General features: G+C 42.8%; 1 protein-coding gene and 1 long non-coding RNA gene across 39 annotated transcripts in view; both read right to left on the bottom strand.

Annotated features, from left to right (window-relative positions):
- Positions 1–20818, bottom strand: part of LOC148684471 (uncharacterized) — a 662448-nt gene that overhangs the window by 62687 nt on the left and 578943 nt on the right. The window lies entirely within an intron of this gene.
- Positions 1–20818, bottom strand: part of TCF4 (transcription factor 4) — a 365743-nt gene that overhangs the window by 46786 nt on the left and 298139 nt on the right. For all 38 annotated transcript variants that reach the window (XR_015946088.1, XR_015946085.1, XR_015946086.1 and 35 more), the window contains 5 exons: positions 17980–18085; positions 13867–14000; positions 9178–9310; positions 3692–3759; positions 1328–1406 (listed from right to left, as the gene is read on the bottom strand). Coding sequence is in view for 27 of the 38 variants with exons in the window: in XM_035100880.3 (XP_034956771.1) it covers positions 1328–1406; positions 3692–3759; positions 9178–9310; positions 13867–14000; positions 17980–18085 (520 nt within the window). In the remaining 11 variants the exon portion in view is untranslated. The remainder of the gene's footprint in view (positions 1–1327; positions 1407–3691; positions 3760–9177; positions 9311–13866; positions 14001–17979; positions 18086–20818) is intronic.

Genomic DNA, 20818 nt, shown 5'->3' with positions numbered 1-20818 from the left:
TGGGATGGGGCTCGCCACAGGAAGATGTGAACAATTAAAAAGGAGATTTTCCATTGCAAATAACTGCAGCATCTTCCATTTAGTCATTCACTTCACTCTGCAATGAAGGGATTTGATGCCTTAATTCTTGTGTGTGTGGGTGGGTTTCTGAAAACAGCGAAGCACAGTTGGGGCATTGCTCCTTAACTAGACTTCAGATGACCCTCGGAGTCCCTTTCAACTCTACACCTCTATGATTCTATGTGTAGAAAAATTCCCCACTACATGTGTCCTATCTCATGTAGTTCTCCTAGTTCTCATAGTTCTCATGGAGGAGGGAGAAAGATTGTTTTCTGCTGCTCCAGAGAAGCGGACACGGAGCAATGGATTCAAACTTCAAGAAAGAAGATTCCACCTAAACATTAGGAAGAACTTCCTGACAGTAAGAGCTGTTCGGCAGTGGAATTTGCTACCAAGGAGTGTGGTGGAGTCCTCTTTGGAGGTCTTTAAGCAGAGGCTTGACAGGCGTATGTCAAGAATGCTTTGATGGTGTTTCCTGCTTGGCAGGGGGTTGGACTGGATGGCCCTTGAGGTCTCTTCCAACTCTATGATTCTATGTGATAAACACATGAATTCAGGAAGCATATGAGTTGGCCCTAGATCTTGGGATATTTTCCAGTTAAGAATCAGTATAGCCTGGAGTCAGGCTATACTGATGAGGTAAGGAAATAGCAGAGCAAGGAATTGATAAAACTTTGCTGTTTAGAATGGAATGGAATGCACACCTGATTTGTGTAGCCTTGGCAAATTTTGCACTCTTGGGTTCATCCTCTAGGATCAACTCACATGACAATTGTGGGGGTGGGGGTCCCTTCAATTTTCTTGTAATTAAATTATCTTGGGAATTCAACACCAAGTGTTAGGATCACCCATTAGTGAGGAAAACTGATTTGTGGCACAACAGGGTGGGGGGAATGTCTCAAATATATTGTTCCATCCATACAAGTACAAAGTTCAGATTGTGTGTATTATTAGGAACATAGGAAGTTGTCTTACACTTAGTGAGACTACTGGTTCACCTAGCTTAGTACTGTCAACACTGGCTGGCAGTGGCTTTCTAGGGTTTCAGACAGGGTTTGCCAGCTCTAGCTGGATATTTTAAACCTGGGAACTTCTGCATGCAAAACTTGAAAAGAATGACCAAGCTATGGACCTTCCCTAATATTAAGATGATGAAAATTTCTGGGACAATTATCTTTCCTACCATGCACAGAAGGGCTGTATTTAAGGATCTGCTACTTTTTACAAAACCAAAATGTTCAGCAAAGTAGAATGTTAACCACTATACCTGAGAGAGAAGGGGGAGAACCAACAGGAGTTGAAGGATTTGATGAAAAGCTGTTGTTGGTGTGATCTGGAGAGTAGATCTTTAAAAGATGATAAAGAATTATTCTAAACCCATTTGTTAATGGATGCAGACAGACCTATGGCACTTCTATAGTTAAGGAATTAAAAAAAAACCCACACCACCTCTGCTTCCCTATAATCATTAGCCCCTAATACACATAAATATGCTGTGAACAGCAGCATGACAAAAACATCTTGAAGAACCAGACAGTTATGCTGAAGGGAAAGTTCTAATTGTTGCAGGGTTTTATCTTTCCTTATCGTAAGGAGTTCCAATGCTCCTTACAGTCTGCACTATGGTTGAAATGTATTTTACACAATGCTTTATATATAAAGGTTTCAGAGTTAATTCTATTTGAAGCTAAACTTCTTTTAACAACTACAACAGAGTGAAGATTTAGGAAGCAGGGGTATAAGTGGGCCATGTTTAATCCAGAGAGCTCTAAAGCAGGGGTACCCAGGCTGATGACTTCAACGTACTGCTGGACTATAACTCCCATCAATCCCAGGCAGCACGACCAATACTCAAGAGATGATGGGAGTTGGAGTACAGCAACATCAGCAGGGCTCTGCTCTAAAGAATAGTCCAGTTGCTACACCTGTTAAGTAGGTTCTGCTACAGGCTATACCTGTTGAGAATTGAGTTGTATTTTATATTATTCAGGTAAGACCCACCAGATATCACTCGATACCCAAAACAGGTGAAACTTCTTATGACACGGTTAGATGGCCTAGATAATTGATTCTTATTTCAAACAATTATCCAGTAATGGGCAGCATGCTGGGAACCCATGTTGGCGACCGTTTAAGCTGTGTATATGTGAACTCTTGCTCTGTGTTATGTATAGGCAATTAAATTAATTAGCCCTTGATCATCTTCCCTGTTAAATAAATGCCTTGGGGCACCTGCTAAATAACTTTTTTTTGGGGGGGGGTGATACTGTATCCATCTATCATACAGAAATCGTGATATACTCCCCCCCCCCGGCTGTTTTTGTAACACATGTTAGCTGGACACGGAAAATGTCAAATTCTCATGAGAACTCAGTGGAACCCACTCTGCCCAGAAAATTTACGTTGCGGTGGTGGTTCATTTAAAAGTCAGCATACACAAAGTATTGCGGCATTAAGAGATGACTGCCCAGGCCTTAAAACACTGACTTTTAAATATTAACCACTGCAAAGAAACAGACTTGGGGGCCCCTTTAAACATTACCAAGACTGTGCAGCTGCTTTCTCTAAGGTAGCAGAGAGTAGAGCATTTTTTTAAAAAAAAAAACTACAACATGTGAACATAGCTGCCAAGTTTTCCCTTTTCTCGCGAGGAAGCCTATTCAGCATAAGGGAAAATCCCTTTAAAAAAGGGATAACTTGGCAGCTATGCATGTGAACAGAGGTTGAAGAGAAGCCGATGGCGCAGTGCTTGACCACAGAATCGACACAACAGTGGGAGGTGCCAATTCTGCAGGGAGAACCCATGCTATCGGCCCCCTTGCCTGTGTGAGTGGGTCTCGAAAAAATGTGTGTCAGTTGTGCGGGAGTTGCTCGCAGAAAAGCAGCTTGAGCACAGTTAGGGCAGCGTTTAAAGGCCCCTGAGGTTTGAAAGGAAAACACAAAACGGAAAGGCAAATCCCTTCGCAATGAATCCTTTCTCTGGCTCGCTGCTCAAATTACATTTGAAAGCCACAGCTGTACTCATTCTTGTGGAGAGGATTTGTGTTAAGGACAACTCTGGACACAGAGCGTCCAGCCTGCGAGATAAACACACGTATTGCAGCTCCAACTTCGAGGGTATGGCTGCTCTACAAACTTAAATGGGATTCACTGCCATGGCTTCCTCCCAAAGAACCCTGGGAATCAATTATGTGATGCAGAGCAGGAATGTTCATCACCCTGACAAGGAACTAAAATCCCAGAGTTTCTTGGATGAAAGTACATAACTGGAACTGGGTGAAAACTGGTTTAAAGTTTGTAGTGGAAGTGTGATTATATGAGAAGCCACCCTGCCTTTCAAACGTAAGGTCAGAAACATTATTGCTACTGAGTTTTCATGTCAAGTGAATGGAAGACTGCAAAGCAGAGTCGGGCATCAACAACTCACCCCAAATTATCTACATTCTCCAGATACACACACACACACTTATATATATAGGAGTGCAACATCACTACAGTATCAAAAAGAAATTATTTTAGCTAGCAGTGTTGAAATCTATCCCACATGGTACTCATGTCCCAAAATATTTGGTAACTGTTTCTGACTCAAGTCTATGCTATGCAAGTGATCCCAAAGTGAATATTTCCTTACAGATGCAAGTGCTTTCCCCAGTGCATCGCCTGTCTGTGAACTTCCTGCTGCTCCGCTTCCTCTGTTTGCTGAAAAACAAAAGAATGAACATAAAAGAAAGGCAGGAAAATAATCCCATTTTCTATTCTTGGTCCAGGTATCCATAATTCAATTGCATTTTAATGCTAATTGCATTGCATGAACCCTTCAACTAGCATTAATTTTTTGTTTTCCGTGGTAAATCTCAAACATACCTCAAGCACTGAACCGCCTTACGTGTGCTGCACACCGGAATTCCCCACCCAAAGGATATACTTTCGTTTTCCCAGTGGACCCCACCTACCCCATCAATTCCATGGTTATCCCTGGGGAAGATACTGGAGCAGGCCTTGAATGAATTCTCTCTTCCCCTCCCCTCTAGAGAACAAGTGAAGAGGATGTTTTGCAAATAACTACAACTTCTCCTATATAGTTATTCACTTCTCCCTGCAATAAGGGGACACAGAGGTTTTACTTTACTGCCTTTACCTGCACTGCATGGGACAGCACAAACAGTCTAAGCCTATTTACAAAGAGTAGCCAACAGATGCCCTCCAGATGTTGCTGATTCCACCTCTCATCTGCCCCAGCCAGTATGGCCAATGGTCAGGAATGATGGGATTTGTCATCCAGCAATATCTAGAGGGTACCACACTGGCTATCCCACAGAATGGACTGAATTGCTGCCTTCACCCCATCTTTATTTATATCAGAGAGACAGGCAACCCTAGATTTAGAGTCACTCAGAACACTCAAAACAACTGGGGAGACGGACTATTCCAGATTTCCTCCTCTGGGCTAAATTGGGCACTAAGCCTTTTTCATGAAAACTTGCAATGAAGCAAGCTAGCAGACTGTCATGAAAAAAGTAAGCTCTTATTAAATAAAATAATTTATTTTAGTGAAAAAGCTGGAAAACGTAGCATAAAACTTGGCAAACAAAGGGTTACTTCCACTGGTTCCCTTTTCATTAGTTGAGTTGGATGGTATTATCAAGCGGGCTCTAAAAATTCAACAGGATCCTATGCTCAATGTATGTCAAAGAGTTAAAACTGACATCGAACTCTTGGTTGATCCTACCTCTTTTTAAACATAAAACCTCCCATTTATTGACCAGATGAGACTCCATGCCTTCAGGGCCATTGGGCAAATCATAGAAGACATCAAGAACCCAGAGTTGGGCAACCCACCTCCCCAATATGTACAAATAACCATCAAATTACAATCACAGAATCAAGGACCACTGGTGACAGGCAGGAACCAGAAGTAAACTTGATTAATCATGCCAAGATGGAAGATAGCTCCCCAATGGCTCAAGCAAACACCCACCTCCCCTACCTAGATATTACATGGTCCTCCCTTGAATTTTCAGGTTTCTGACATATAAGCCAAACCATGAAGACAGTATTCTACCCTACTGCACTCTACGAAGTAAATCTCCTTCTGCCTTCCAGATTTAGGGGCAATTACAATGACACCTGGGCAACTGATAGGCACTGAGCCCTTATTATTTACTGTATAACCCTACATTTTATTTTAGAATATTTAGTACTGTAACAGCGCAATCCTAATCATGTATTCTCCAGTGCAAATCCTACTGACATCAATGGTTCTTACTTCCAGGAAACTGTACGAAGGTTAAAAGGTAAAGGTAAAGGGACCCCTGACCATTAGGTCCAGTCGTGACCGACTCTGGGGTTGCGGCGCTCATCTCGTGTTATTGGCCGAGGGAGCTGGCGTATAGCTTCCAGGTCATGTGGCCAGCATGACAAAGCTGCTTCTGGCAAACCAGAGCAGCGCACGGAAACGCTGTTTACCTTCCCGCCGGAGCGGTCCCTATTTATCTACTTGCACTTTGACGTGCTTTCGAACTGCTAGGTTGGCAGGAGCTGGGACCGAGGAACAGGAGCTCACCCCGTCGCAGGGATTCGAACCGCCAACCTTCTGATCAGCAAGCCCTAGGCTCTGTGGTTTAACCCACAGCGCCACCTGGGTCCCTTACGAAGGTTACAGCACAAATAACTTTATATTAAACTGTATGTTAAATAACTTTAAACCTATTTGGCTGTCTATCTATAGTTCAAGGTGCCTTATCATAAAGTTTCTGGCTATGGTCTTGGAAGCAAAACACCCAAGCCAGATGCTATTCTGAAAAGCTCCCCCCCCCCAAAAAAATCTTTCCATGCAAATGTAACAATAGTGGGAATGACTCACTGCAATCTGGGTCCTGATTGGGAACTGGGATGCCTAGGAAAACAAATCTGCTGACGTGGAAATGTCAAGGATCGGGACCACACAGCAATGACATATTAAGAAGCTGGACATATTTGGGACTCAGCCATTCCCCATGAGGATATAACTGTAGGGGATGATATAGTGATGAATCCTGCACATTTCTGGCATAATATCTAAAGGATTGTCCCTTTCCTGTCCCCCCACCCCCATATTTGTTTGTTTTTGAATCTGCCTGTTTTCTTATGGTCCTCTGGTGAGGCCTCTTGTGTGAAGGTTTGGTGGGAATGTGTTGTTAGGGCATTTTCTCTGTAACATCCATTCTGTTGCTTCCCTACTGCCAGTCTTCCATCACGGCCTGAGGATAGGGTTTTTTAGTGAATTACTGAATAATCTGTCCCAGGCCTCTGGGAGCGGCTGAAGAGTGGAATGAACAATTCCACCAAGATCATTTATAACGTGCTTCAGAATCTTAACTGATTTTGTTTATTTCAATTATGATTCTTAACAGGTGCATTTGACCTTGTTTTTTTATTGTACAGTGATCCCTCGACTTACAAAGTACTTGACTTACGGAATTTCGAGTTACGAATGAAAAAAAATGGCCGCACGCTTACGTTTTTTTCCACATCCGAAAGGAAAACCGTTGCGGTCTAGATGGGGTTTTTTCGACTTACGAATTTTAGATGCGGTTTACTCGACTTACGAATTTTTCAGTTTCCAATGCATTCCTATGGGAAACCGCTTTTTCGACTTACAAACTTTTCGACCTACGAATGTGCTTTCGGAACGGATTAAATTTGTAAGTCAAGGGACCACTGTACAGTGGTACCTTGGTTTAAGAACAGTCCTGTTTAACAACGATTCGGTTTACAAACTCAGCAAAACCGGAAGTAGTGTCCCGGTTTATGAAGTTTACCTCGATCTAAGAACGGAATCTGAACGGTCAAAGGGCACCGGCGGCGGGAGGCCTCATTAAGGAAAGCTTGCTTCAGTTTAAGAACAGTTTTATGCGGAATGCTTTATCGGAGTGGATGTAGCAACCGAGTAATTTCGTTGTTCCCGCAAGGGGACAATGACAATAAAGATATCTTATCTCTTTTGGTTTAAGAACGGACATCCAGAACTGATTAAGTTTGTAAACCGAGGTACCATAATGATATTGATAGTAAGTTATTACATTAATAAAATATGAATAAATTGAATAAATAAGATTGATTTTATTCAGTCCTAGCTTTTTTTAGATTTGCTAAGCTTTGAGTTTCATGGCAACCTTCCTATATTATAGATTTGTTCCCACTTGATGGCATTCAATTGGTTGCTTTCATGGTTCACCTGAGCCACTTTGGGCGCCTCCATTTTGAGGGAGAAGGCCCAACTAATTTTTGGAAGAGCCCTGGCACAAATCTTTTTAGGAAGTAAGTATCTGGTATATGCCAGTACCATGTATAAGTAAGTACAGTGGTACCTTGGTTTTCAAACATAATATGAGGTGCAAAGGGATAATTTCAATTTCAGTGGAGAAAATTGAAAAACACGATGGAAGCTGTTCGACTTCTGTGACGCATTCGAAATCGGAAGCATTTCCTTCCGGGTTTTCAGCATTCGAAGACCTAAATGTTCAGCTTCTGAGATGCTCGAAAACCGAGGTACCACTGTACTTGATATGTTCCTTGCTGAAGTACCAGAAGCCCCCCATAAGTATTGACATTCCACCAGCTTTTGAAGGAACACTTGGTTTAGGCATTGAAACTGTTTCTTAACCATTTTAATTATAATGCTTTTCAACCAGTTTGTTTTATTAAATATTTTGATTGTGGGTGCCTTTAATGCGTTGATGGAATTATTTTATTGTGTACTTGAATTAGGAATGGATTTTATAATTGATCTTATACCTGTAAACAGCTTGGAAGCCACTTCGGCATATGAGAGGTACATTATATAAATTTAATACTACCAATGCCAGGATTATGTAAAAACCGACCCAAACATCTCACTATGAAAGTTGGTCTCAGATTGCAACCTTCTCAGGCATGTAAAATGTTGACAGAATAAACAATGATGATGCAACCTAGAAGTGACTGATTAAGAGTATAATAAGATCTCTGCTGGATCAGACCAAGGGCTACCCAGTCCAGTATTCTGTTCTCACAGTTTAGTTGAGCCAAAGAATTTTTATAATTTTTTTTTTGACAAAACAGTTACTGTGAGTTAACAAGCAAAACTCTCACAACCAGGCATCTACATACTGGATGGAACACAAATCTCTGAGTTGCACAAAAGTTATGGTTATACGACATAAGAAAGAGAACGGAAACTTGGGTCAATTTGATATTTTCACTCTTCCTAAGATAAGAAGTACTGACACAGCAGGATAAAAATTCATGTCCCTCCTGTGCCATATGACAGTTTATCACCCCATTGCACTGGAAGCTTAACACGCTTGTAAAAAAAAAAAAAAATCAAGTGCAGTATTATGTGACTGTTCTAATAATAAAATCACAGTAAAACCAAGGCCTCAAGGGAAAGCACACATAATGTTTCCACTAAAAAAGCCACATACTGCCATGCGTCATGTCATTCAAACATGTCATTTAAAGTGAGAGTAGAAAGCAGGATTAATACATGAATGAGGGAGATATTCTGGAGTAATCTTTAGCATATGCTGCATTAAATCTCTCCTAGTAAGTGGCTGACTGAATGCCACATAGCTTTGAACCTTTGAAAACACATGGGTAATGCTCTGCTCAGACTTAAGCATCGTTTTCAGTTAATATCCTCACATGATCCACTCAGGAAACTGTTGTGTTCACAGCTCTTTAGGACATCAGCTGTTGATACCCATGGTCTGTGAAAGTTTCTCTCGCCCAGAGAAAAAACTCATTGTTCATGTAATTTTTAAGGCATATCCATAACTTGAATAAAGCAAACACCTTTTTTTGGGGGGGGGGAAATAATGGGGAAATAATAAGGCAAGTGGCTGTGCTTGTAGTATGTAGAGATGAAATTCTAGTTCCACAGAAGTTGACAAGAGGTGAGCCTTGTGTAAGCATCTGTGCAGCAAGGACTTCAACCACCCACACTGTTTTACTCATAATATATTCGGAAAACATAGAGAAGTGATCCTTTCTGATGACACAACTGATAAAACACGGCCCTTTCCCTCTTGCAGAACTTTGGGGGAATCAAAGAGGAGCTTGACATTCCTCAGGCATGAAAACAGCTTGCCGACTCACCCATTATGCTATCTGTCCCATTTGCGGGTGGTGTGCAAGAAGAAGCACTGTAATGGGTTGTGCCACTGCGATGGAAAGTGGACATTGGAGGAAGACTGGAATTGATGTCTGCTGAGGAGTGTGATGGGTAGCTCTGTGGTAGAAAGCATAACGAGAGAACATTTCAGTCAGCAGAAGAGCACATTAATAACTGGACCTCTGCATTTGGATCACTTCAACTTTCTTTAAAACGTGTGGGACATGTGTGGGAGCAGATATATCTTCATTAAGATACGTGATATAATAATAACAACGCACACATATCTCACCGCTGGGCATGCTGCAGATGAAAGGACACGGGGCTCTGCAGGCTGCCTGTGTGAGCCTAGCCTCCTTTAGACATGCCTCAGCCTCCCTCTCCCTCCAATGCGGTTCAATTAAATAATCATTACATATACCAGATTTTATTGGGGTTTCACCATTTCAGACTCACTTGCAATGGTAAGCACAAATGCACACACCTACTTCACTATGAAATTTCTGGAGGCTGGAAAGACTGCAGGTGGAAGACACTATGGGGAGAACCAGAAGTCCTACAGAGCACTTGTGTTGGTGCTGACCTTTAAAGCCCTAAACGGCCTCGGTCCTGCATACCTGAAGGAGCTTCTCCACCCCCATTGTCCAACCCTTCTGGTGGTTCCCTCGCTGCAAGAAGTGAGGATGCCGTGGCGATTGCCCTCCAAGCTGTTCTTGCACATTTGGAGCAGCGGGGAGCTACGCCAGACTGCTTTTTGTAGATTTCAGCTCGGCATTCAATACCATTCTACCGCGACGTCTGATAACTAAATTGGGAAATCTGGGGCTCCCGCTATCACTCTGTGGGTGGATACTGGACTTTCTCTCAGATCGCTCCCAGAGGGTCCGGTTGGGCCCTTATATGTCTAACATGCTTAGGACTAACACAGGAACACCACAAGGATGCGTGCTTAGTCCGCTCCTTTATACTCTTTATACATATGATTGTGTCGCTGCCCACCCTAGAAATAGGGTTGTCAAATTTGCAGATGACACAACCGTGATCGGGCTCATCTCTGATAAGGAGGGTGAAACTGAGTATAGAGATGAGGTGGAGCGGCTGACAGAGTGGTGCAGAGTCAACAACTTGCTCATAAACACAAAGAAAACTAAGGAGCTTGTGGTGGACTTTAGGAGACAGAAGAACGAGGTCCAGCCACTCTTGATTGACGGAATTTGTGTGGAGAGGGTAACAACGTTTAGATTTCTAGGCATTGAGTTACAGGAGGATCTGTCCTGGAGTGTTAATACAAGGGGGCTTGTGAAGAAGGCGCAGCAGAGACTGTATTTTTTGAGAATTTTAAGGAAAAACCATCTTCCACAAAAGCTGCTGCTTGCCTTCTATCACTGTGCCATACAGAGCGTGCTCACGTACGGTTTATGTGTGTGGTACGGAAGCTGTACTTCCCAGGACAGAGCAGGGCTGTGTAGAATTATTAAAACAGCAGAGAGCATTATTGGCTGCTCACTCACCACCTTAGAACAAATTTACACCACCAGGTGCCATAGAAAAGCACTAGATATATCAAGAGATCCAACGCACCCTGGTCACCATTTCTTTCAGCTCCTGCCATCGGGACGGAGATATAGAACAATGCAGGCAAGAACGAGCCGTCTCAGGAACAGTTTCTTCTCTAGAGCAATTTTGGCCTTAAATGGGAAGCCCGGACTTTGAAGTCATCTTATTTTACTTGTTATTTTGTAGTATATTTACTGTTTTTAATTAGCTTTTGTAATTTTGGATTATGCGGAATGCTTTATCTGAGTGGATGTAGCAACCGAGTAATTTCGTTGTTCCCGCAAGGGGACAATGACAATAAAGATATCTTATCTTATCTTAGGTTACAGGGAACCAGGCAGAGGGCCTTCTCGGTAGTGGTGCCTGCTGTGGAATGCCCTCCCGGCAGATGTCAAGGCAATAAGCAACTATTTTACTTTTAAAAGACAACTGAGGGCGGCCTTGTTTAGGGAAGTTTTTAATGTTTGATGCTGTATTATTTTTAATATTCAGTTGGAAGCTGCCCAGAGTGGCTGGGGAAACCCAGCCAGATAGGCAGGGTATAAATAATAAAATTATTATTATTATTATTATTATTATTATTATTATTATTATTCAGCCTTCTGTAGGGAGTTCACCAGAGAGCCATTCCTATGCCACAAAGCTCCCAGATCTGGTGCTCTCCATCAGTGTGGGACACCGGACATTAGAGGTCGCTAGGTGAATCCCACCATGGACGTACCCTCCTGTATGCAGAAGACTGGAACATATAAATATATGGGCTTTCGTAGCCTGACATCCCAGAGACTACTCTTACCCCATCTACAACAGATGGGCAGCATAAACAATAGAAATGTTTGTCATGTTCCATTTTGAAGACATGAGATGTTTACAAATATTTATTTCTATTCCGCTCTATCCCAAGGTGGGTTGCATGCTCAAAGCCGCAATATAAAAAAAACCTCTAAGAAATGTCAACAAAGATATAGGCCCATGACTTGCAACAAATTTAAATGATGTGTGATCCAGCTAAACGCAAACCTATTTGTCAAAACGCTTTCAACTCCTGTTGAATTCAGTGGAAGAGAAATAAGCATGCACCGAACTCTTGTGCAGTGCAATCCAATCCAATCCATGTTTACTTGGGAGCAAGATCCACTATGCTCAGTAGAGTTTGCTGCCTCGTCAATGCTTCTGGGATTTCAGCCCCAGTGAACCAGTGGGATATAAAAGGGGGTTAAACTTCAGCTGCATCATGTCTACAATTTGCAAGGGTGATTTAGCATTGTATTAGGGCAGCCTTCCAGATGTTTTGGACTACAGCTCCCAGTGCTAGCCTGGGGCTGATGGTAGTTGTAGTCCAAAATATCTGAAGGGCACCAGGTTGTGGAAGGCTTAATCCCCAGAAGTGGCTCTCTAGGTGGGTTAGAGCTGCTACACTGGTTTCCTGGTAGGAGGGTTACATGGTGTGAATGCACCAGCTGAGCCACTCTGCATATCCTGCACCATGCCTAGCTCCCTGCCACCTCCCCTCTCAGTAAGCAACAGAGACCCAGCTTCCAAGAACCTAGTGCAATGGCTTTGCCCCACCCAGCAACCTGTTTCTGCTGACCACAGTTGAGGAGTGTCAAAAAGAAGTTGTGTGCAAAACGTAGCTTGATTCCTATGGAGCAGGCATATCCAAACTGCGGCCCTCCAGTTGTTTTGGCCTACAACTCCCATGATCCCTAGCTAACAGGACCAGTGGTCAGGGATGATGGGAACTGTAGTCCAAAACATCTGGAGGGCCGAAGTTTGAGGATGCCTGCTATAGAGTGTTTTTCTTCTTTCTTCTCTTGCGTAGCTTAACACACTGGTCTTCAACTGGTGGGTCGTGGCCTGATCCAAGGTGGGTTGCAACAGGCACACTACCACCATGCAAATACATGGTAAAGGGTTTAGAAATGGGTCCCCAAATGCATGTTTACGGGTTAAAAGTGGGCCCTGGGTTCTCAAAACATTTAAGATACCTGGCTTAACAGATTTCTCAAGTGTTATGTCAGAAATGGGAAGATTGCATGGATTTCCAGGAAGGTTCTTCCACCTGGCTCCTTCTCCCACTCATGGATCTGCTCTGCTGTGACAGACCAGCTCCATCAGGCCTCCTCTCCCTCAATTGTCACCTGAGAGCAGCCATACCATCAGGCTGCCTCAGTGGGGGAGATGGGAAGCAGGGCTCATTCCACCAGCTCTGCCAAAAGACCAGCTGTATCAGGTACTTCCTACCCCTGAATTGTGCCAGCTGTTCATTATAAGAAGAACTGTTTAAGTACAGGTGCCTGAGTTTGATTTTTTCGTCTTCCCTCCCTGTCCCTTCTCCCTTGTGTGTTGTTGTTTTAGATTGTAAGCCTGCAGGCAGGGACTGATTTGTTTTAATTGACTGCATGTAAGGCACTCTGGGAGCCTGTTGACTTAAGAGTGGGGCACAAATGCTGCAAATGAACGAATGAATGATCTTTACTGTGAAATCGATGCAAATGGTAATTCTGTTAAAAGTGGTGTGCAAAAACACACACACACCAGTTCAAACTAGCACCAGTTTTCAACAACACTCCTTCTCAGTATGCAATTATAAGCTCTTTTGCCTGGAAGTAAGTTAGATGGCTATGACAGCACAGATTGAAAGTTTATTTGTTTTACTTATAAACAGCCTCCCTCCATGCTATTTATTACCTTTTTATCTACAAACCCTACTAATAGCCCCCTTTCCCTTTCAGGACCCACCAGGGCACCAAACTTCTTCTTTCTTTTTAAAAATACCCACTGGAAATAAAAATAAAATTAACAAAGGAATGCACAGAATAGGCCTTTCCATTGCATGGGTACGTGCAGTAGTACATGGCGTGGTGGCGTCATGTTCACCTGACCTCACAACAGTTGAGTCTCTGTTGGTTACCAGGAAGAATATGGGGAGGGGTAGATGGCAGGGAAGCTGGTTCCCTGTAACCACACTTCTCGCAGCGAGGGACCCACCAGAAGGCCTTCAGCGCTGGACCTACTGGACAATGGGGGTAGAGCATTTCATTTGACAAAATGAAATGTTTCCGCAGATGGAACATACGTTATAGCGTGATGTTGAATTCCACTCATAGGCTTACCAAGCGGTCATGAGGATGAAGACTGCAATAGCTACTGGACTGTGGAATATGAGAAGAGTTGCCCAGCATTCCGCCGTAACCGGGCTGATTCATCCCGCTGGAGGAGCTCCACGGATCACTGCTGTGATGACCGTCTGTAAAACAGAAAAGAAAAATAGGCTTCTCTGAAGGCTTGGTTATCTAACATCCTGGTGTTGTGTTTCCAGTAAATGTTAAAATTAGCATTCCAATAAGGTCTGGTGCACACCTATTGCTCTGCTGTGTTGGGTAGCAGTTTAAGTTAAAAGATAGCAATCACAAATGGGAAGAGCTATGTATCACCCATTTGCTTCCCAAGGGCTACACTAATTTTATATAAGTATGTGCTAATGATTAAAAAAAAGGTTTGCTCCAGAGAAAAGCAAATGACATCTCTTGAATCACCACCAATTAGTCATAGGTCTTTTGTGCAAAGACTTTCCTATAGTGTGTTGTGCTATCTTTATCTAAATCCTAAATACCTACAACCTATATTGTTACACATTTTTGCTAGGGTAAAAGGGGAGCTTAAAATAGGGTGTTATTAAAATTTCTATGCAACCCTTCCTCCCAAAGGAGTCACACAACATCATAAATACCATCCATACTATAATTAAAGTATCTAAAATTACATATCTAAACAATATAAAAATGTGTAAAAAATGGAATTCCTCCATATTTAGGCACTATTCACATGGTGAACTGGAGCGTTTCCATGGCATTTATTCAATAAACTGAATATTGTACATGCTTCATTTTTTTAATTAATAAAGAAAGCCAGACAAAAGTTAACATATGAATGAGCAGAGGACATATTTTGACCACCTTTACCAATCTTTGGATGGAAATATGATAGAAGAGCCCTGGAGATGGGGCCTTTTCTGTGGTGGCATCATACCTTTGGAATGCCCTCTCCGGGAAAATATTACAGGCTGTCAGCTTTTGGACCCATTCAGATGGGCCCGTGGAAAACATGTATCCAGACAGGCATTTAACGGGCAATTCTAGCTGCTTTTATACGGCTGTAGGGAACAATCCTAAACCCTAATCCATGCTGCTAGAGATTAGGATTTAGAAGAGGTGGCCCTCTGCCAGGCTCTGCCTGCAGAAGTGCTGCTGCAGGTGCCTCTGCTCTGCCCACTGGAGGTGGGAGCTGTAATGAAGATGGAATCCTGCGATTGGTAGTCAGTATAAAGCTCTGAAAGAGGAAATATCATTGGGGGGTGCAGAGGCGTAGCAAGCCCAGGTGGTACCCGGTGCGGAATTTTTTTTGTCACCCCACCATGAGGCTCTGGTGAAAAGTGAAAAACATGAATTGCAAAAAAAACCTAGAGCTTACAGAAGAAAACCGACTTCAGATATGAAATCAGCATTGAAAGAACATATAAGAACAGTTGAAAAATCTCATGCAACAGAAAATAAAAAAAAATGTTCCCCAGTGGGCACCCGGGGCGACCCACCCCCATCACCCTCCCTTGCTACACCACTGGGAGGGGGGGTTGCAAAGAGAAGCAGGGCTAGTGATGGGTCTTCTGGAGTTGGCACATTAAAATTCCACCTCCACCTTCTGCCCTGATTGGCAGGTGCTAGTTCCAATTGTCACTGAGGCTGAGTTAGGATTGCTCCATCCATCTTTGGAAACTGCTGGTCACAAGACTTTGGCCATTCAGTAACTGTGCCCCAATGGGAAAATTTGTGGAAGAACAATTGGAAATTCACAAACTGTTATACTATTAGAGGGAACTTTCTAAAAATGCAACACCGATGGTACTTAACACCCTGGAAACTTTCGAAAATGTATAAAAACGTGCCAAGTAATTGCTGGAGATGCGGAGATAATTCAGGAACTTTCTACCACATGTGGTGGTTATGTATGAAAATAAAGGTATTCTGGGAGAGTATTCATTCAGAACTGCAAAAAATGCTAAAGATCTCCTTTAATAAAAAACCAGAGGCCTATCTCCTGGGAATTACAGATTTGGATATTCCGCAAAAAATGAAGGGTATCTTTTTATATGCTACAGTGACAGCTAGGGTTCTCATTGCGGCAAAATGGAAGAGTATTGAAATCCCCTCTATACATGAATGGGTCCAAAAGCTGACAGAATATGCTGAATTAGATGGTCTATCAGAAAAATAAATAAAGAATAAACCAAAACAGGAATTTGTTTCAAAATGGGAGGTTTTCAAAGAAGATTTGAAATATAATTACAGTAGTTTAAAACTCTGTTGCAGCATTCGAGGAACTTCAGTAATAGTTGCAAGTTAGATATAAGAGTTAAGATATATTAAGAAAATGTTAAATTATGATAAAAGTGTGTATTGGCAATAAGTAATATGAAACTGAAATAAGGAATAGACGGGAGGTCGGGTCTATAGTGTTAAGACCAACTTATGTTTTACTGTTTGGTAAGAAAATTTTGTATTTATTGTTATTCTTGTGTGTAATTCTGTATCTGTGTTTTCTTTTTTGTTGTTGTATCAATAAAAATTTTAAAACAAAAAAACTGCTGTCTTTTAATGCTTACGTTTCTAATGCATGTGGATTCTTTTATTTGCGCATTTGAGCAATAATACCGTTCTGGTTTTGCAGTTATTATAGATGTTAATCCCGTTGCAGGGTGAGTAAGGATTTTCTTGTTTTATAACTGATTATTGTGGATAAACACTTTTAGTGTGCAGTATTGTTTTAATGGATACGTTCTCTACGTATATTTCATTTTTGCATTTTACTTTTAAGTCACTCTCTTTGGTTATGGCAAGTGACAAACTGAACAACAATAATATTTTGCATTGTTTATATGGTTTTTTAGGTTATTGCATGCCAGTGTGAATAGAAAGGTAGCGCTGAAATGAATGAACAAATATATACGAATATATACACACACACAGGCCTAGCATATTGTCCTATCATCTCTCAAAGCAACAGGGGAGGGTGAATAACTTTGCAGAAACATAACAAAGGAAGCAAATAGGCAAGCTATTCAGCTTTATTAATTTCTAAAATGTGCATGAAGTTTAATTTTAGGACATAAGCTTTACTGTTCAAGTTTGCCTTGGGGTACAGTGGTACCTCGCAAGACGAAATTAATTCGTTCCACGAGTCATTTCGTCTTGCGAAAATTTCGTCTTGCGAAGTGCGGTTTCCCATAGGAATGCATTGAAATTTAATTAATGCGTTCCTATGGGCAAAAAAAGCTCTCCTTTCAATGAAATGGTGCCATAGCAAAGCAGCTTAAGGCACAATCCAGCGCTCACAAACCCTGATTCACCCACCGAGCCCAGGAGCAGCCACAGCAGCCACATTGCTCCCAAGCGCCACAGCCGCTCCGGAAGTTTTAAGGCTCTGGGGAGGGGGAAGCAGGAGGAGGCCAGGGAGAGGCTCCCTCCCTCCTTCCTCAGCAGCCGGACCCTCGCGCCCAACCAGACAGCCTGTGTCTGGTTGGCCTCTCCCGTTTCCGCTCTCCCGTCTGCGTGCAGGCAGCTTAAGGTGAGAGTGAGGGGGGATCCAGCTGCTGTTCGGCTGCCGGCGGCCGTTTCAGTATGGCACCGCCAATCGCCATGTCCCTGTGGAAGCCGGGCGATGGCGGCAGAAGCGGAAGCGCAAGGCAGGTGGGCTCCCCGGAGGGGGCTCGGTCTGACTTTCTCCTCCTCGCGGCGCCCTGCTTCATATTGCGACGTTTTCTATGGCACGGCAATAGAAAACTTCATCTTGAGAGTCTGCCAAAAAAATCGCAAAACATTTTCGTCTTGCGATTTTTTCGTGCCACGAGGCGTTCATCTAGCGAGGTACCACTGTACATGACATTTAAACCTCAAAACTGAGGAATATCAAAGGCACGAGTGACCTGCAGTATTCAAAAGGAGAACCAGGACTTTCAGATATTTCAGGCTAAGTCATTTATGGTTTTAAACAGTAATGCGATCATCTTGAATTGGGCCTGGAAACGAATTGGCAACCAACACCGCTCATACAATGGCCATATGAGTTCGACAGGGAACCCCACCTAGCAAGCTGGCTGCTGTTTTTGACCCATTTCCTACTGGTTCTCAAAATGCATGCACAGCAAAATCCCATCAATGATATCACCTTACCTTGCATGAAGAAGGAACTAGGGAAAGTGCTGGCTGCTGGTTTTGTGGATGGATAGCCTGGTGAATCCCGATTGTAGTCGGCAGTGCTTGCAGAAGGGGCATAAACCTATGGTGGAAAGAGAGGAGAAAAGAATTGCATTTAGTATGCCACCAAGAATGACTGCACTTGAAACAAGGGGGTAAAAAAAGGAATTTCTCTCCCTGTTCTTTATTCAGCACAATCCACTTCATAACGTGCTTCATTTAAAACTGAAATAGGAAAAAAATACCATAGCTATTCATAATAGAGAATGTTTTAGGCCTGGTTCACACTAAGGTTGCAAACTAGAGTTTGGGCTGTACAGGTGGGATCTCACATTGCTGAAAAACTAACATGCTGGAGAAAAGGTTAGGTCAGGTTACCCTTCTCTCCGATATCTGGTTTGCTCTATGGAGATTTCATATAGTCAGGGGAGTATTCAATCGTGTGAGCAGTCAGAACAGTACAACCCAGACATGGGTTGGATATGAAGATGCCTTGCATTACACTAAAGGATTTCAACTTCTTCAAGGTGTGCCCTCAAACCTCTCTTGATTGCTTCCCCATCCCTGGAGATCTCTATGCTCTGCCCCATCCTATCCCACTAAGCATGAATTATGCAGAGGGGTCTGCAACAGGAGCTCAGTTGGTTAGAGCGTGGTGCTGATAGTGCCAAGGTTGCAGGTTTGATCCCCGTAGGGGACTAGATCAGGCATCTCCAACCTTCGGTCCTCCAGATGTTTTGGACTACAATTCCCATCATCCCTGACCACTGGTCCTGTTAGCTAGGGATCATGGGAGTTGTACGCCAAAACATCTGGAGGGCCACAGGTTGGGGGTGCCTGGACTAGATGATCCTTGGGGTTCCTTGGGAAGAGCCAGTGCGGTGTAGTGGTCAAGAGCGGTAGACTCGTAATCTGGGGAACCGGGTTCACGTCTCCGCTCCTCCACATGCAGCTGCTGGGTGACCTTGGGCTAGTCACACTTCTCTGAAGTCTCTCAGCCTCACTCAACTCACAGAGTGTTTGTTGTGGGGAAAGAAGGGAAAGGAGAATGTTAGCCGCTTTGAGACTCCTTAGGGTAGTGATAAAGCAGGATATCAAATCCAAACTCTTCTTCTTCTTCCTTCCAACTCTACAATTCTATGATTTTATGGGAGGAAGAAGCTCCATCTCATGAGCGGAGCTCTTAGCACTTGTGCTTCAATCAAATCACATATTTATCATCTGAGAGAGAATGAAGCCCCTGTCTGGCATGGCCGACCCCCATAGGGCATCTGTTAAGGGCAGCTGCCTGACTTTCTTACAAAACTCAGAGGAAAAATATGAGTGGGAGTTGCGGGAACCACAAAATAGAAACAAAAATCTGGTGTGTGTGTTTCAGCATATGCAGATGTGCAGGCAGGCTGTACTCATAGAATCATAGAATCATAGAATCATAGAATCATAGAGTTGGAAGAGACCACAAGGGCCATCCAGTCCAACCCCCTGCCAAGCAGGAAACACCATCAAAGCATTCCTGACAGATGGCTGTCAAGCCTCTGCTTAAAGACCTCCAAAGAAGGAGACTCCACCACACTCCTTGGCAGCAAATTCCACTGCCGAACAGCTCTTACTGTCAGGAAGTTCTTCCTAATGTTTAGGTGGAATTTTCTTTCTTGTAGTTTGAATCCGTTGCTCCGTGTCCGCTTCTCTGGAGCAGCAGAAAACAACCTTTCTCCCTCCTCTATATGGCATCCTTTTATATATTTGAACATGGTTATCATATCACCCCTTAACCTTCTCTTATCCAGGCTAAACATACCCAGCTCCCTAAGCCGTTCCTCATAAGGCATTGTTTCCAAGCCTTTGACCATTTTGGTTGCCCTCTTCTGGACACGTTCCAGCTTATCAGTATCCTTCTTGAACTGTGGTGCCCAGAACTGGACACAGTACTCCAGGTGAGGTCTGACCAGAGCAGAATACAGTGGCACTATTACTTCCCTTGATCTAGATGCTATACTCCTATTGATGCAGCCCAGAATTGCATTGGCTTTTTTACACTCAGTGGCATCATTAAAGGGGTTTGAGTCTCTGAAGTGGGGCAAACACAGAAAAGAAACCCACTGCTGGAATGAGTGCTATCTGCCAGGTCTGCCTGGCTGCAAGCTCTCTGCCCAACATATGCACGGTGGAACTGTGATATCATGGAGTTTAACATAATTTTACAAAGCCATTGAAAGTGCTATATTGTGTGGAAATATGCAGATTTCATACATTAGAAGAGGAACAATGGGAGAAGTTAGGAAATCAGCCCTTTGTTCCCATGACTGAAAAAATGAAATTGAGAAAGCAGTACTAAGCGTATCCTGGGATGCTAAACTCCTATGATCTTTGGTCTTTGCTGAGAAACTTAAAAGAGCCATTAAAAATTGGGATAGGCACAAGACCACCAAGACAGCATGCGTGCACTTTAGGGGGAAAACCCTGCTTTTTAGTACTTAGCGCATTTGCCTGCGCAATAAACTTAGCAAGTATGCCAAAAACCTAATTTACTTAACATTTGCTTACTAATACAACAAAGGTTTTTTCTAGCCATCTCTGCACAAGGAATAAAAACAATCCCATTCATTTTCTTGCTTTGATTTGATTTAAGCAGAATTCATTTATTTTATTTTATTAAATGCCCAGGCTTTGTTGCCATTATTGTTTTTTAAAAAATGCAGTTTAATGGACAGCATTTTAATTTTTGCATTTTATTCAACTTTAATACATATATGCAGATACCTGTATATTTAAAATATATACGTTCCTGCTTTTTAAGGACTTCTCTACTCCAGAT

Source organism: Zootoca vivipara, chromosome 10 (assembly GCF_965207765.1).
Source record: "Zootoca vivipara chromosome 10, rZooViv2.hap1.1, whole genome shotgun sequence".
NCBI classification, from domain to species: Eukaryota; Metazoa; Chordata; class Lepidosauria; order Squamata; family Lacertidae; genus Zootoca; species Zootoca vivipara.
Note: the sequence above shows the minus strand (reverse complement) of the source record. Positions and strands in the feature narration are given on the sequence as shown.